The 16,731-nt window shown below is 38.6% G+C and overlaps 2 protein-coding genes across 2 annotated transcripts in view; one reads left to right on the top strand and one right to left on the bottom strand.

The window, feature by feature from the left end:
- The window catches only part of LOC139501021 (uncharacterized), a 455,879-nt gene that overhangs the window by 210,631 nt on the left and 228,517 nt on the right, over positions 1 to 16,731 (top strand). The gene's annotated exons all lie outside the window — the stretch shown is intronic.
- LOC139501019 (beta-1,3-N-acetylglucosaminyltransferase radical fringe-like) overlaps positions 14,677 to 16,731 on the bottom strand; it is a 138,166-nt gene continuing 136,111 nt past the window's right edge. The window contains exon 9 of the mRNA XM_071289968.1: positions 14,677 to 15,089. Within this exon, the coding sequence (XP_071146069.1) occupies positions 14,693 to 15,089 (397 nt within the window). The 3' untranslated portion in view covers positions 14,677 to 14,692. The remainder of the gene's footprint in view (positions 15,090 to 16,731) is intronic.

The following is a 16,731-nucleotide window of genomic DNA, read 5'->3' as shown; positions in this document are numbered from 1 at the left end:
ACCCATGAGTTCAGCCTTAAGATCCTTAAAGATTTGACTGAATGTCCATGAAACATACCTACATTGGTCTGGAACAATTCTAAGCTATTTTCAGCTATTTGAATCCATTAGTTCAGCCTTAAGATTAATATGGATTGGACTGAATGTCCAGGACACCTGCCCACATCGGCCTGAAAACAGTTCTAAGCTTTTTTCAGCTATTTCAACCCATGAGTTCAGCCTTAAGATCCATATGGATTGGACCGAATGTCCCGGAAACCTACCCGTATCGCCTTGAAACAACTGTTAGCTATTCCAACCCATGAGCTCAGCCTTAAGATCCATATGGATTGGACTGAATGTCAAGGAAACATACTCATATCGGCCTGGAACAAATCTAAGCTTTTTTCAGCTATTTCAACCTATGAGTTCAGCCTTAAGATCCATATGGATTGGACTGAATGTCCTTGAAACCTATCTATATCGGCCTGGAACAATTTTGAGGTATTTCCAGCTGTTGCAACCTTATGATCCATATGGATTGGACTGAATGTCCAGGAAACATTCCCACATCGGCCTGCAAAATTCTAAGTTATTTGCAGCTATTTCAACCCATGAGTTCAGCCTTAAGATCCATACAGATTAGAGTGAATGTCCAAGAAACCTACCCATATCAGCCTGGAACAATTTTCAGCTATTTCAACCCATTAGTGCAGCCTTAAGATCCATATGGATTAGAGTAAATGTCCAGGAAACCTTCCCACATCGGCCTAAAAATAATAATTATAAGCTATTTTCAGCTATTTCAACCCATGAGTTCATTCAAGTGTAGGGTTCTGATATTTTGTGTGATTTGATATGCTAGAATCTTATTCATTATTTACACTAAACTTGGTCTCTGCTTTTGAATAATCTCTTTGAACTGTTTCTGAGGCTAAATGTTATTCCTTACTATACAGCTTCTATGTATGTTTGTTTTCGTTGTAGTTCAGTGCTTTTGATGTTGTTTTCCTCTTATAATTGATTATTCGGTTTTGGTTTGTTACCCGAATTTGTTTATTGTTTGATTAGATTTATGACTATTGAACAGCGGTATACTACTGTTGCTTTAAATACAATCAAAGAGTTTTTTCATGATAAAGGCTATACTGTTATATTCATATCCTTGTGTCTTTGGCTGGATAGTAGAACATCATGAAACCTAATTACCGAACTATAAAAGTTATTCCATGTCTATGGTTAATGACTTTGGAAGGAGGAAACTCAGAAATAAAACTGTTATGTTGAGAAACTTTAAAATACCCTAACAGTTTTTGTATGCAGCCTTGATTTGTTTCCTTTTTATCGAATTATGACTATTGAACATTGGTTGCCTATATTTGGAAATTTATTAAAACATAAAAAAAAAACACATTTCCGTGAAATATTAAATAATCAATAGACCTCGAGACCTAACATGCGACAATAATTTTGAATGTTCATTCAAAATATGGCTTCTGTTTATTACTTTTCAGCATGTTTCTTCTATCAATAAATCAAAAACTACTAGTAACTTATATATGATTAAAATAAAGACAAATGATATTCAGTTGTGTACTAATTATTAGCATAATAAACACATAACAATGTGAAAGATGTAATACATGTAAACTATGGAATAACAGAATAACTTAAACAATTTTTATAAATTTATTATTTTGATAAAAATAAGTAATATTTAATATAGTTGTAAATTTCCAGTCATCTGGTCTGTTGTGGAGAGTTGTCTCATTAGCAATCATACCACATCTTCTTTTTTATAATGAACTTTGTTTGAGCAGCGGTTTTTGTCCACTGCATGGCGTTTGTGTGCATGTAGACTCCCTTCTCGTCTCCCTAAAGCAACCATGACTCTAATCTATGCGTAACGGTCACCAAGCCTGCTATATACGAAGATGGAAATTTGCATATAATGGCTGCATGCGATAGATTCGATTTTTGTATGTGATAATTTCCATTGCCTCTCCTTGAACAGTCAATCCATTGCTAGAGCGGGTCGACCTTTTGACTGTTTGTGATGTTTGAATTCAGAAAGGATAAACGAAGTATGATGCCTCATGTAGATCTATACCTATTGTATTTGTTGTAAATTTGTTTTCGTGTCCTGATAAAACGTGAAATACTTACCTTATATACCACATGTACCATGGTTGATGTAACACCTGAGGATGTTATACACCTTATATACCACATGTACCATGGTTGATGTAACACCTGAGGATGTTATACACCTTATATACCACATGTACCATGGTTGATGTAACACAGGAGGATGTTATACACCTTATATACCAAATGTACCCTGGTTGATGTCGCACAGGAGGATGTTATACACCTTATATACCACATGTACCCTGGTGGGTGTAACACAGGAGGCTGTTATACACCTTATATACCACATGTACCATGGTTGATATAACACAGGAGGATGTTATACACCTTATATATCATATGTGCCACGGTTGATGTAACACAGGAGGATGTTATACACCTTACCACATGTACCCTGGTTGATGTAACACAGGAGGATGCTACACACCTTATATACCACATGTGTCCTTGTTGATATAACACAGGAAGATGTTATACACCTTATTTACCACATGTACCCTGGTGGGTGTAACACAGGAGGATGTTATACACCTTATTTACAACATGGACCCTGGTTGATGTAACACAGGAAGATGTTATACACCTTATTTGCCACATGTACTATGGTGGGTGTAACACATGAGGATGTGATACACCTTATATACCACATGTACCCTGGTGGGTGTAACACAGTAGGATGTTATACACCTTATTTACCACATGTACCATGGTTGATGTAACACAGGAGGGTGTTATACACCTTACCACATGTACCCTGGTTGATGTAACACAGGAGGATGTTATACACCTTATATGCCACATGTACCCTGGTTGATGTCACACAGGAAGATGTTATACACCTTATTTACCACATGTGTCCTTGTTGATGTAATACAGGAAGATGTAATACACCTTATTTACCACATGTACCCTGGTGGGTGTAACACATGAGGATGTGATACACCTTATATACCACATGTACCCTGTTGGGTGTAACACAGGAGGATGTTATACACCTTATTTACCACATGTACCATGGTTGATGTAACACAGGAGGATGTTATACACCTTATATATCACATGTACCATGGTTGATGTAACACAGGAGGCTGTTATACACCTTACATACCACATGTAACCTGGTTGATGTAACACAGGAGGATGTTATACACCTTATATACCACATATACCCTGGTTGATGTCACACAGGAGGATGTTATACACCTTATATACCACTTGCACCCTGGTTGATGTCACACAGGAAGATGTTATACACCTTATATACCAAATGTACCATGGTTGATATAACACAGGAGGCTGTTATACACCTTATATACCACATGTGTCCTGGTTGATGTAACACAGGAGAATATTATACACCTTATATACCACATGTACCATGGTTGATGTAACACAGGAGGATGTTATACACCTTATTTACAACATGTACCCTGGTTGATGTAACACAGGAAGATGTTATACACCTTATTTGCCACATGTACTATGGTGGGTGTAACACATGAGGATGTGATACACCTTATATACCACATGTACCCTGGTGGGTGTAACACAGTAGGATGTTATACACCTTATTTACCACATGTACCATGGTTGATGTAACACAGGAGGGTGTTATACACCTTACCACATGTACCCTGGTTGATGTAACACAGGAGGCTGTTATACACCTTATATACCACATGTTCCATGGTTGATATAACACAGGAGGATGTTATACACCTTATATATCATATGTGCCACGGTTGATGTAACACAGTAGGATGTTATACACCTTACCACATATACCCTGGTTGATGTAACACAGGAGGATGTTACACACCTTATATACCACATGTGTCCTTGTTGATGTAACAGAGGGAGATGTTATACACCTTATTAACCACATGTACCCTGGTGGGTGTAACACATGAGGATGTGATACACCTTATATACCATATGTACCCTGGTGGGTGTAACACAGGAGGATGATATACACCTTATTTACCACATGGTTGATGTAACACATGAGGATGTAATACACCTTATATACCACATGTAACACAGGAGGATGTTATACACCTTATATACCACATGTGCCATGGTTGATGTAACACAGGAGGCTGTTATACACCTTACATACCACATGTAACCTGGTTGATGTAACACAGGAGGATGTTATACACCTTATATACCACATATACCCTGGTTGATGTCACACAGGAAGATGTTATACACCTTATATACCAAATGTACCATGGTTGATATAACACAGGAGGCTGTTATACACCTTATATACCACATGTGTCCTGGTTGATGTAACACAGGAGAATATTATACACCTTATATACCACATGTACCATGGTTGATGTAACACAGGAGGATGTTATACACCTTATTTACAACATGTACCCTGGTTGATGTAACACAGGAAGATGTTATACACCTTATTTGCCACATGTACTATGGTGGGTGTAACACATGAGGATGTGATACACCTTATATACCACATGTACCCTGGTGGGTGTAACACAGTAGGATGTTATACACCTTATTTACCACATGTACCATGGTTGATGTAACACAGGAGGGTGTTATACACCTTACCACATGTACCCTGGTTGATGTAACACAGGAGGCTGTTATACACCTTATATACCACATGTTCCATGGTTGATATAACACAGGAGGATGTTATACACCTTATATATCATATGTGCCACGGTTGATGTAACACAGTAGGATGTTATACACCTTACCACATATACCCTGGTTGATGTAACACAGGAGGATGTTACACACCTTATATACCACATGTGTCCTTGTTGATGTAACAGAGGGAGATGTTATACACCTTATTAACCACATGTACCCTGGTGGGTGTAACACATGAGGATGTGATACACCTTATATACCATATGTACCCTGGTGGGTGTAACACAGGAGGATGATATACACCTTATTTACCACATGGTTGATGTAACACATGAGGATGTAATACACCTTATATACCACATGTAACACAGGAGGATGTTATACACCTTATATACCACATGTGCCATGGTTGATGTAACACAGGAGGCTGTTATACACCTTACATACCACATGTAACCTGGTTGATGTAACACAGGAGGATGTTATACACCTTATATACCACATATACCCTGGTTGATGTCACACAGGAGGATGTTATACACCTTATATACCACTTGCACCCTGGTTGATGTCACACAGGAAGATGTTATACACCTTATATACCAAATGTACCATGGTTGATATAACACAGGAGGCTGTTATACACTTTATATACCACATGTGTCCTGGTTGATGTAACACAGGAGAATATTATACACCTTATATACCACATGTACCATGGTTGATGTAACACAGGAGGATGTTATACACCTTATTTACAACATGTACCCTGGTTGATGTAACACAGGAAGATGTTATACACCTTATTTGCCACATGTACTATGGTGGGTGTAACACATGAGGATGTGATACACCTTATATACCACATGTACCCTGGTGGGTGTAACACAGGAGGATGATATACACCTTATTTACCACATGTACCATGGTTGATGTAACACATGAGGATGTAATACACCTTATATACCACATGAACCATGGTTGATGTAACACAGGAGGATGTTATACACCTTCTATACCACATGTGCCATGGTTGATGTAACACAGGAGGCTGATATACACCTTACATACCACATGTAACCTGGTTGATGTAACACAGGAGGATGTTATACACCTTATATACCACATATACCCTGGTTGATATCACACAGGAGGATGTTATACACCTTATATACCACTTGCACCCTGGTTGATGTCACACAGGAGGATGTTATACACCTTATATACCACTTGCACCCTGGTTGATGTCACACAGGAAGATGTTATACACCTTATATACCAAATGTACCATGGTTGATATAACACAGGAGGCTGTGATACACCTTATATACCACATGTGTCCTGGTTGATGTAACACAGGAGAATATTATACACCTTATATACCACATGTACCATGGTTGATGTAACACAGGAGGATGTTATACACCTTATTTACAACATGTACCCTGGTTGATGTAACACAGGAAGATGTTATACACCTTATTTGCCACATGTACTATGGTGGGTGTAACACATGAGGATGTGATACACCTTATATACCACATGTACCCTGGTGGGTGTAACACACACCTTATTTACCACATGTACCATGGTTGATGTAACACAGGAGGGTTTTATACACCTTACCACATGTACCCTGGTTGATGTAACACAGGAGGATGTTATACACCTTATATACCACATGTACCCTGGTTGATGTCACACAGGAAGATGTTATACACCTTATTTACCACATGTGTCCTTGTTGATGTAATACAGGAAGATGTTATACACCTTATTTACCACATGTACCCTGGTGGGTGTAACACATGAGGATGTGATACACCTTATATACCACATGTACCCTGGTGGGTGTAACACAGGAGGATGTTATACACCTTATTTACCACATGTACCATGGTTGATGTAACACAGGAGGATGTTATACACCTTATATACTACATGAACCATGGTTGATGTAACACAGGAGGATGTTATACACCGTATATACCACATGTACCATGGTTGATGTAACACAGGAGGCTGTTATACACCTTACATACCACATGTAACCTGGTTGATGTAACACAGGAGGATGTTATACACCTTATATACCACATATACCATGATTGATGTCACACAGGAGGATGTTTTACACCTTATATACCACATGTACCCTGGTGGGTGTAAAACAGGAAGATGTTATACACCTTATATACCACATGTACCTTGGTTGATGTCACACAGGAGGATGTTATACACCTTATATATCATATGTGCCACGGTTGATGTAACACAGGAGGATGTTATACACCTTACCACATGTACCCTGGTTGATGTAACACAGGAGGATGTTACACACCTTATATACCACATGTGTCCTTGTTGATGTAACACAGGAAGATGTCATACACCTTATTAACCACATGTACCTTGGTGGGTGTAACACATGGGGATGTGATACACCTTATATACCACATGTACCCTGGTGGGTGTAACACAGGAGGATGTTATACACCTTATATACCAAATGTACCCTGGTTGATTTCGCACAGGAGGATGTTATACACCTTATATACCACATGTACCCTGGTGGGTGTAACACAGGAGGCTGTTATACACCTTATATACCACATGTACCATGGTTGATATAACACAGGAGGATTTTATACACCTTATATATCATATGTACCACGGTTGATGTAACACAGGAGGATGTTATACACCTTACCACATGTACCCTGGTTGATGTAACACAGGAGGATGCTACACACCTTATATACCACATGTGTCCTTGTTGATGTAACACAGGAAGATGTTATACACCTTATTTACCACATGTACCCTGGTGGGTGTAACACATGAGGATGTGATACACCTTATATACCACATGTACCCTGGTGGGTGTAACACAGGAGGATGTTATACACCTTATTTACAACATGGACCCTGGTTGATGTAACACAGGAAGATGTTATACCCCTTATTTGCCACATGTACTATGGTGGGTGTAACACATGAGGATGTGATACACCTTATATACCACATGTACCCTGGTGGGTGTAACACAGTAGGATGTTATACACCTTATTTACCACATGTACCATGGTTGATGTAACACAGGAGGGTGTTATACACCTTACCACATGTACCCTGGTTGATGTAACACAGGAGGATGTTATACACCTTATATGCCACATGTACCCTGGTTGATGTCACACAGGAAGATGTTATACACCTTATTTACCACATGTGTCCTTGTTGATGTAATACAGGAAGATGTTATACACCTTATTTACCACATGTACCCTGGTGGGTGTAACACATGAGGATGTGATACACCTTATATACCACATGTACCCTGTTGGGTGTAACACAGGAGGATGTTACACACCTTATTTACCACATGTACCATGGTTGATGTAACACAGGAGGATGTTATACACCTTATATACTACATGAACCATGGTTGATGTAACACAGGAGGATGTTATACACCTTATATATCACATGTACCATGGTTGATGTAACACAGGAGGCTGTTATACACCTTACATACCACATGTAACCTGGTTGATGTAACACCTGAGGATGTTATACACCTTATATACCACATGTACCATGGTTGATGTAACACCTGAGGATGTTATACACCTTATATACCACATGTACCCTGGTGGGTGTAACACAGGAGGCTGTTATACACCTTATATACCACATGTTCCATGGTTGATATAACACAGGAGGATGTTATACACCTTATATACCACATGTGCCATGGTTGATGTAACACAGGAGGCTGTTATACACCTTACATACCACATGTAACCTGGTTGATGTAACACAGGAGGATGTTATACACCTTATATACCACATATACCCTGGTTGATGTCACACAGGAGGATGTTATACACCTTATATACCACTTGCACCCTGGTTGATGTCACACAGGAAGATGTTATACACCTTATATACCAAATGTACCATGGTTGATATAACACAGGAGGCTGTTATACACCTTATATACCACATGTGTCCTGGTTGATGTAACACAGGAGAATATTATACACCTTATATACCACATGTACCATGGTTGATGTAACACAGGAGGATGTTATACACCTTATTTACAACATGTACCCTGGTTGATGTAACACAGGAAGATGTTATACACCTTATTTGCCACATGTACTATGGTGGGTGTAACACATGAGGATGTGATACACCTTATATACCACATGTACCCTGGTGGGTGTAACACAGTAGGATGTTATACACCTTATTTACCACATGTACCATGGTTGATGTAACACAGGAGGGTGTTATACACCTTACCACATGTACCCTGGTTAATGTAACACAGGAGGCTGTTATACACCTTATATACCACATGTTCCATGGTTGATATAACACAGGAGGATGTTATACACCTTATATATCATATGTGCCACGGTTGATGTAACACAGTAGGATGTTATACACCTTACCACATATATCCTGGTTGAGGTAACACAGGAGGATGTTACACACCTTATATACCACATGTGTCCTTGTTGATGTAACACAGGAAGATGTTATACACCTTATTAACCACATGTACCCTGTTGGGTGTAACACATGAGGATGTGATACACCTTATATACCATATGTACCCTGGTGGGTGTAACACAGGAGGATGATATACACCTTATTTACCACATGGTTGATGTAACACATGAGGATGTAATACACCTTATATACCACATGAACCATGGTTGATGTAACACAGGAGGATGTTATACACCTTACATACCACATGTAACCTGGTTGATGTAACACAGGAGGATGTTATACACCTTATATACCACATATACCCTGGTTGATGTCACACAGGAGGATGTTATACACCTTATATACCACTTGCACCCTGGTTGATGTCACACAGGAAGATGTTATACACCTTATATACCAAATGTACCATGGTTGATATAACACAGGAGGCTGTTATACACCTTATATACCACATGTGTCCTGGTTGATGTAACACAGGAGAATATTATACACCTTATATACCACATGTACCCTGGTTGATGTAACACAGGAGGATGCTATACACCTTATTTACAACATGTACCCAGGTTGATGTAACACAGGAAGATGTTATACACCTTATTTGCCACATGTACTATGGTGGGTGTAACACATGAGGATGTGATACACCTTATATACCACATGTACCCTGGTGGGTGTAACACAGGAGGATGATATACACCTTATTTACCACATGTACCATGGTTGATGTAACACATGAGGATGTAATACACCTTATATACCACATGAACCATGGTTGATGTAACACAGGAGGATGTTATACACCTTATATACCACATGTGCCATGGTTGATGTAACACAGGAGGCTGATATACACCTTACATACCACATGTAACCTGGTTGATGTAACACAGGAGGATGTTATACACCTTATATACCACATATACCCTGGTTGATGTCACACAGGAGGATGTTATACACCTTATATACCACTTGCACCCTGGTTGATGTCACACAGGAAGATGTTATACACCTGATATACCAAATGTACCATGGTTGATATAACACGGGAGGCTGTTTTACACCTTATATACCACATGTGTCCTGGTTGATGTAACACAGGAGAATATTATACACCTTATATACCACATGTACCATGGTTGATGTAACACAGGAGGATGTTATACACCTTATTTACAACATGTACCCTGGTTGATGTAACACAGGAAGATGTTATACACCTTATTTGCCACATGTACTATGGTGGGTGTAACACATGAGGATGTGATACACCTTATATACCACATGTACCCTGGTGGGTGTAACACAGTAGGATGTTATACACCTTATTTACCACATGTACCATGGTTGATGTAACACAGGAGGGTGTTATACACCTTACCACATGTACCCTGGTTGATGTAACACAGGAGGATGTTATACACCTTATATACCACATGTACCCTGGTTGATGTCACACAGGAAGATGTTATACACCTTATTTACCACATGTGTCCTTGTTGATGTAATACAGGAAGATGTTATACACCTTATTTACCACATGTACCCTGGTGGGTGTAACACATGAGGATGTGATACACCTTATATACCACATGTACCCTGGTGGGTGTAACACAGGAGGATGTTATACACCTTATTTACCACATGTTCCATGGTTGATGTAACACAGGAGGATGTTATACACCTTATATACTACATGAACCATGCTTGATGTAACACAGGAGGATGTTATACACCGTATATACCACATGTACCATGGTTGATGTAACACAGGAGTCTGTTATACACCTTACATACCACATGTAACCTGGTTGATGTAACACAGGAGGATGTTATACACCTTATATACCACATATACCATGATTGATGTCACACAGGAGGATGTTTTACACCTTATATACCACATGTACCCTGGTGGGTGTAAAACAGGAAGATGTTATACACCTTATATACCACATGTACCTTGGTTGATGTCACACAGGATGATGTTATACACCTTATATATCATATGTGCCACGGTTGATGTAACACAGGAGGATGCTATACACCTTATATACCACATGTACCATGGTTGATGTAACACAGGAGGATGTTATACACCTTACCACATGTACCCTGGTTGATGTAACACAGGAGGATGTTACACACCTTATATACCACATGTGTCCTTGTTGATGTAACACAGGAAGATGTCATACACCTTATTAACCACATGTACCATGGTGGGTGTAACACATGAGGATGTGATACACCTTATATACCACATGTACCCTGGTGGGTGTAACACAGGAGGATGTTATACACCTTATTTACCACATGTACCATGGTTGATGTAACACATGAGGATGTAATACACCTTATATACCACAGGAACCATGGTTGATGTAACACAGGAGGATGTTATACACCTTATATACCACATGTGCCATGGTTGATGTAACACAGGAGGCTGTTATACACCTTACATACCACATGTAACCTGGTTGATGTAACACAGGAGGATGTTATACACCTTATATACCACATATACCCTGGTTGATGTCACACAGGAGGATGTTATACACCTTATATACCACTTGCACCCTGGTTGATGTCACACAGGAAGATGTTATACACCTTATATACCAAATGTACCATGGTTGATATAACACAGGAGGCTGTTATACACCTTATATACCACATGTGTCCTGGTTGATGTAACACAGGAGGATATTATACACCTTATATACCACATGTACCATGGTTGATGTAACACAGGAGGATGTTATACACCTTATTTACAACATGTACCCTGGTTGGTGTAACACAGGAAGATGTTATACACCTTATTTACCACATGTGTCCTTGTTGATGTAATACAGGAAGATGTTATACACCTTATTTACCACATGTACCCTGGTGGGTGTAACACATGAGGATGTGATACACCTTATATACCACATGTACCCTGGTGGGTGTAACACAGTAGGATGTTATACACCTTATTTACCACATGTACCATGGTTGATGTAACACAGGAGGGTGTTATACACCTTACCACATGTACCCTGGTTGATGTAACACAGGAGGATGTTATACACCTTATATACCACATGTACCCTGGTTGATGTCACACAGGAAGATGTTATACACCTTATTTACCACATGTGTCCTTGTTGATGTAATACAGGAAGATGTTATACACCTTATTTACCACATGTACCCTGGTGGGTGTAACACATGAGGATGTGATACACCTTATATACCACATGTACCCTGGTGGGTGTAACACAGTAGGATGTTATACACCTTATTTACCACATGTACCATGGTTGATGTAACACAGGAGGATGTTATACACCTTATATACTACATGAACCATGGTTGATGTAACACAGGAGGATGTTATACACCGTATATACCACATGTACCATGGTTGATGTAACACAGGAGGCTGTTATACACCTTACATACCACATGTAACCTGGTTGATGTAACACAGGAGGATGTTATACACCTTATATACCACATATACCATGATTGATGTCACACAGGAGGATGTTATACACCTTATATACCACATGTACCCTGGTGGGTGTAAAACAGGAAGATTTTATACACCTTATATACCTCATGTACCTTGGTTGATGTCACACAGGAGGATGTTATACACCTTATATACCAAATGTACTCTGGTTGATGTAACACAGGAGGCTGTTATACACCTTATATACCACATGTGTCCTGGTTGATGAAACACAGGAGAATATTATACACCTTATATACCACATGTACCATGGTTGATGTAACACAGGAAGATGTTATACACCTTATTTACCACATGTGTCCTGGTTGATGTAACATAGGAAGATGTTATACACCTTATTTACCACATGTACCCTGGTGGGTGTAACACATGAGGATTTGATACACCTTATATACCACATGTACCCTGGTGGGTGTAACACAGGAGGATGTTATGCACCTTATATACTACATGTGTCCTGGTTGATGTAACACAGGAGGATGTTATACACCTTATATACCACATGTATCCTGGTGGATGTAACACTGGAGGATGTTATACACCTTATATACCACATGTATCATGGTTGATGTAACACAGAAGGATGTTATACACCTTATATACCACATGTATCCTGGTGGATGTAACACAGGAGGATTTTATACACCTAATATACCACATGTATCCTGGTGGATGTAACACAGGAGGATGTTATACACCTAATATACCACATGTATCCTGGGGGATGTAACACAGGAGGATGTTATACACCTTATATACCACATGTACCCTGGTGGGTGTAACACATGAGGATGTGATACACCTTATATACCACATGTATCCTGGTGGATGTAACACAGGAGGATGTTATACACCTTACATACCACATGTATCATGGTTGATGTAACACAGAAGGATGTTATACACCTTATATATCACATGAACCATGGTTGATGTAACACAGGAGGCTGTTATACACCTTATATACCACATGTAACCTGGTGGGTGTAACACATGAGGCTGTTATACACCTTATATACCACATGTACCCTGGTGGGTGTAAAACAGGAAGATGTTATACACGTACCTTATTTACCACATGTACCCTGGTGGGTGTAACACAATTCTTCCTTACAACAAATATATATAGATGACCTATTGCTTATAAATTAAGAAAAACGGACCAAAACACAAATACTTAACACTTATCAATGAACCGTGAAAATGATGTCAAGATCAAATTAAATCTGCCCAACTGACATATAGATCATAAAACATTTCGATACACCAAATACAGTTGCACTATTGCATTTAGTATTGGAAAAATAGACAAAAACTCATAAACTTAACTTTGACAACCGAACCATGAAAATGAGGTCAAGGTCAGATGACACCTGTCAGTTGAACATGCACACCTGACAGTCCTTGAGATATGGACTTGACCACCAAAACTTAGCCTTGTGCACTGATCCATGCAATGAGGTTGAGGTCAAGTGAAAACTGTCTGACGGTCATGAGGACCTCTCAATGTACGCACTTACAAAATATAGTTATCCTTACTTATTACTTATAATAAGAGAGAATTTAACATCACAAAAAATCTTTTTTTTTTCAAGTAGTCAATCAACCATGAAAATGAGGTCAATGACATTGAAAATGTGACTGACGGAAAGTTCGTAACATGAGGCATCTATATACAAAGTATGAAGCTTCCAGGTCTTCCTGTCAACCTTCTAGAATATAAAGCTTTTAAGAAGTCAGCTAACGCCGCCGTCGCCGCCGTAGCCGGATCACTATCCCTATGCTAAGCTTTCTGCGACAAAAGTCACAGGCTCGACAAAACATGAACTAGTTGTTTGACAAAAGAAGAACACTGTGTATAATGGTTATAAGCTTTTATGTCTTCTTTCTTTTCATTATGAATTGTATGTCAACAAAACTAAACCCAACAGACTCTACAGTTCTTTCTGGTTCTAGAAATAAATGAATGCTTTCACCAGAGGACATTATACATGTCTCATTAGTTCTGCCGTCTACTGCTAGAAGTCGCTTTAAGCCAGCTGGTCGTTTAAAGTTAACACTGTATGTAGACTTATTTGGAAGTTCTTGTGAAATCTGAACTCTTACATTTTCTGCATACAAAATGAAACACAACAGGAAATCACCAACGTGAAGAAAAAATGGTTTAAAGTTAATACGGAGAGCTCCTCCATAAACATTATACCATTTGAAACTACCTTCGGTGCACACTGGTTGTACCATGCGCACTGCTCGAATGTCTGAATATTCCTCGCTGAAATTTAAAAAAGACTGTTTTAAATCTTCATAACTCTTCTTCGTATTAGCTCTCAGTATTAGCTAGCGACGACCTCGCTCAAAGTTACAGGTTTACCAAAAAAAGTAGGGTATGGCGTCCCGATTTAAGGTCCAAATATGGCTACGGTGACCCAATGTTACAACCAAATGGTCAACTCCTAAGGTATGGCGTCCCATTTTTAGGGTCTTATATGGCGATACTATCGGCCAACAGGAAAGTGGTAGCACGATATAAATTAAACATGTGTTCACACTACATGTACAACTCCCTATCTATGCTTTCATAAAGCTTAAACCCGAATATAAATTCCCTACCATAAAAGTACACTAGAGCCTGTGTCGCTCACCTGTTACTTTATTTACTGATGTCGGCCATCTTGGTTGGTAGGCGGGGTCATAAGACACTTTTTAAAATAGATACCCTAGTAATGATTGTGGCCAAGTTTTGTTAAATTGGCCCATAGTTTTAGAAAAGAAGATTTTTGTACAAGTTACAAAAATGAAGAAAAATGACGAAAAGTTGTTCAATATTGACTATAAAGGACAATAACTCCTTAAGGGGTTCTCTGACAATTTTGGTCCTTCGACTTATTTGTAGATCTTACTTTGCTGAACATTATTGCTGTTTACAGTTTATCTCTATCTATAATAGTATTCAAGATAATAACCAAAAACTGCAAAATTCCCTTAAAATTCCCAATTTTAGGGCAGCAACCCAACAACGGGTTGTATGATTCATCTGAAAATTTGTGAGGGGATAGATCGTATTCTGATGGACATTTAAATCTTGAAAGATTTGCCCTAAATTACTTATTAGTTTCAAAGATATAAAGCAAAAACTGCATTTTACCACTATGTTCTAATTTTAGCCATGTCGGCCATTTTGTTTGGTAGGTGGGGTCATCGGACACATTTTTAAAACTATATACCACAATTATGATTGTGGCCAAGTAAGTTCAAATTTGGCCCAGTAGTTTTTAACCCATGTCAGATTTGCTCTAAATGCTTTGGTTTTAAAGATATAAGCCAAAATATTTTACCCCTGTGTTCTATTTTTAGCCATGGCGGCCTTCTTGGTTTGATGGCCAGGTCATCGGACACATTTTTAAACTAGATACCCCAAGGATGATTTTGGCCAAGTTTGGTTAAATTTGGTGCAGTAGTTTCAGAGGAGAAGATTTGTGTAAAAGTTTACAGACGACGGACGCCGGACGACGGACGCCAACTGATGAGAAAAGCTCACTTGACCTTTCAGGTCAGGTGAGCTAAAAATACGTTAACGAATACATTTTCTTGCACATATAGTGCCTTTATTATAATCATTTTGGTTTGGAAAAAGAAACTTTTTTTTAAGATAAATAAAACGACAAAATAAGAAAAACATTATATAAGATATACATGAAATTTCAAAGAGTTTTCATGTTTTTGGTTAATACAAAATATTTCTGTATAATTATGTATAAATTATTCATGGATAAATAAGAAAACTTGAGTAGTTTGCGTTATTTTCTTCATTTCAAAACCCTTTTATTAAAGACCGATTAGGATTAACAGTGGATTAATATTAAAACAATCTTCATCAACCTTTATAAATCCTTTACTTTGATTTTGTGTTTTCA

This window comes from Mytilus edulis, chromosome 13 (assembly GCF_963676685.1).
Source record: "Mytilus edulis chromosome 13, xbMytEdul2.2, whole genome shotgun sequence".
NCBI classification, from domain to species: Eukaryota; Metazoa; Mollusca; class Bivalvia; order Mytilida; family Mytilidae; genus Mytilus; species Mytilus edulis.
The sequence above is the reverse complement of the archived record's forward strand: the minus strand, read 5'-3'. Positions and strand labels throughout refer to the sequence as shown.